This window comes from Eimeria mitis, genomic scaffold, assembly GCF_000499745.2.
Source record: "Eimeria mitis Houghton genomic scaffold, Emh_scaff55, whole genome shotgun sequence".
Classification (NCBI taxonomy): Eukaryota; Apicomplexa; class Conoidasida; order Eucoccidiorida; family Eimeriidae; genus Eimeria; species Eimeria mitis.
Genome location: NW_013573771.1, coordinates 5,193 through 6,283, shown reverse-complemented (window position 1 = coordinate 6,283; position 1,091 = coordinate 5,193). Strand labels below are relative to the sequence as shown.

Sequence of the window (1,091 nt, the reverse complement as noted above, 5' to 3'; positions counted from 1 at the left end):
TTATAGTATTGTAGTATTTATAGAATTGGACATTGCTGAGGAATGATGTTCGCTGCGTGGTATAGTGTTGATGACTTATGGGTGCATATGTAATGTTGGTGTTTACTTAGGACGTAGATACAATGGCGGTGGATTTGTCTCAACACATGGTCCGCGTTGACCCAGCGGGGCAGTTTCTGGATATGGCCTACGCTGCAGGCTTTACAGACCCGCAGAACTTCANCGCGTTGACCCAGCGGGGCAGTTTCTGGATATGGCCTACGCTGCAGGCTTTACAGACCCGCAGAACTTCAGGGGTCGCCTTCTACAATACTTGAGGTAACATAACGCGGTCTTATGCTATGCAGTGCTCTGTGGAGTATAGTGTTCACATAGCGACTTACCGATCTACATTTTTTTAATGGTGTAGTTGCTAAACATAAATGCGGGACGCTTTCTGGTAGTTGTACGCATGAGGTTGTGTTGTAGTGGCATCTTACATGGTGATTCCTCTCCACAGTGCTGTACCAAGCACTCACAGCAACGTACGATAAAGCTCATACGTTTGCCCGGTTATTCCGCATTTCAACGTACATCGGGTGAGTAGGTACCGAGTTTTATCCAGTGCGTCAAGTTCGCAATAATGACAACTGCTAACGGCATTAGTACACTCTACAGGGGTAGAACAAACTTCACTGTGTATCCCTTCTCAGTTGGGAGTGGGTTGTTTTGGCGCACAGTGAATGCCACCTTTCATTGCTGGTATTGGTAGCGGTTTCTCACTATTATTTGTTCGCACTGAATTCTGCCGTTTGCTCATTTCCGGTCGTTGGTTTTACTTCACTTGCCTAAGGCTACTTCACCTGTATTGCATTGCTGCAATTTTATTCTGTTGTATGTTCTGTTGTTGCCGTTTGTTTTGTAATTTTATCTTGGTGGTAAGTTTTTGTGTTGTTGTGTGCTGCTTTCGTGTTCAGTGAATATAAGATGGCGTCGCTGAAGGCCCATTTGAGCGACGAGTCGAGGGCTGCCTCGTCTTGTTCGCTTGATCAGCTCCACCAGTCGCCACCACGAAGTGGTGAAACTGGCGACCGCAAGCGGTCCGCCGGGGG

At 47.1% G+C, this 1,091-nt stretch overlaps 1 protein-coding gene across 1 annotated transcript in view; it reads left to right on the top strand.

Annotated features, from left to right (window-relative positions):
• EMH_0053240 (glyoxalase, putative) overlaps positions 1-317 on the top strand; it is a gene marked incomplete at both ends in the record, with an annotated part of 4,031 nt that extends 3,714 nt beyond the window's left edge. The window contains 2 exon segments of the mRNA XM_013500517.1: positions 111-222; positions 226-317. Of these exon segments, the coding sequence (XP_013355971.1) occupies positions 111-222; positions 226-317 (204 nt within the window).
• Between the last annotated feature and the right edge of the window lie 774 nt (positions 318-1,091).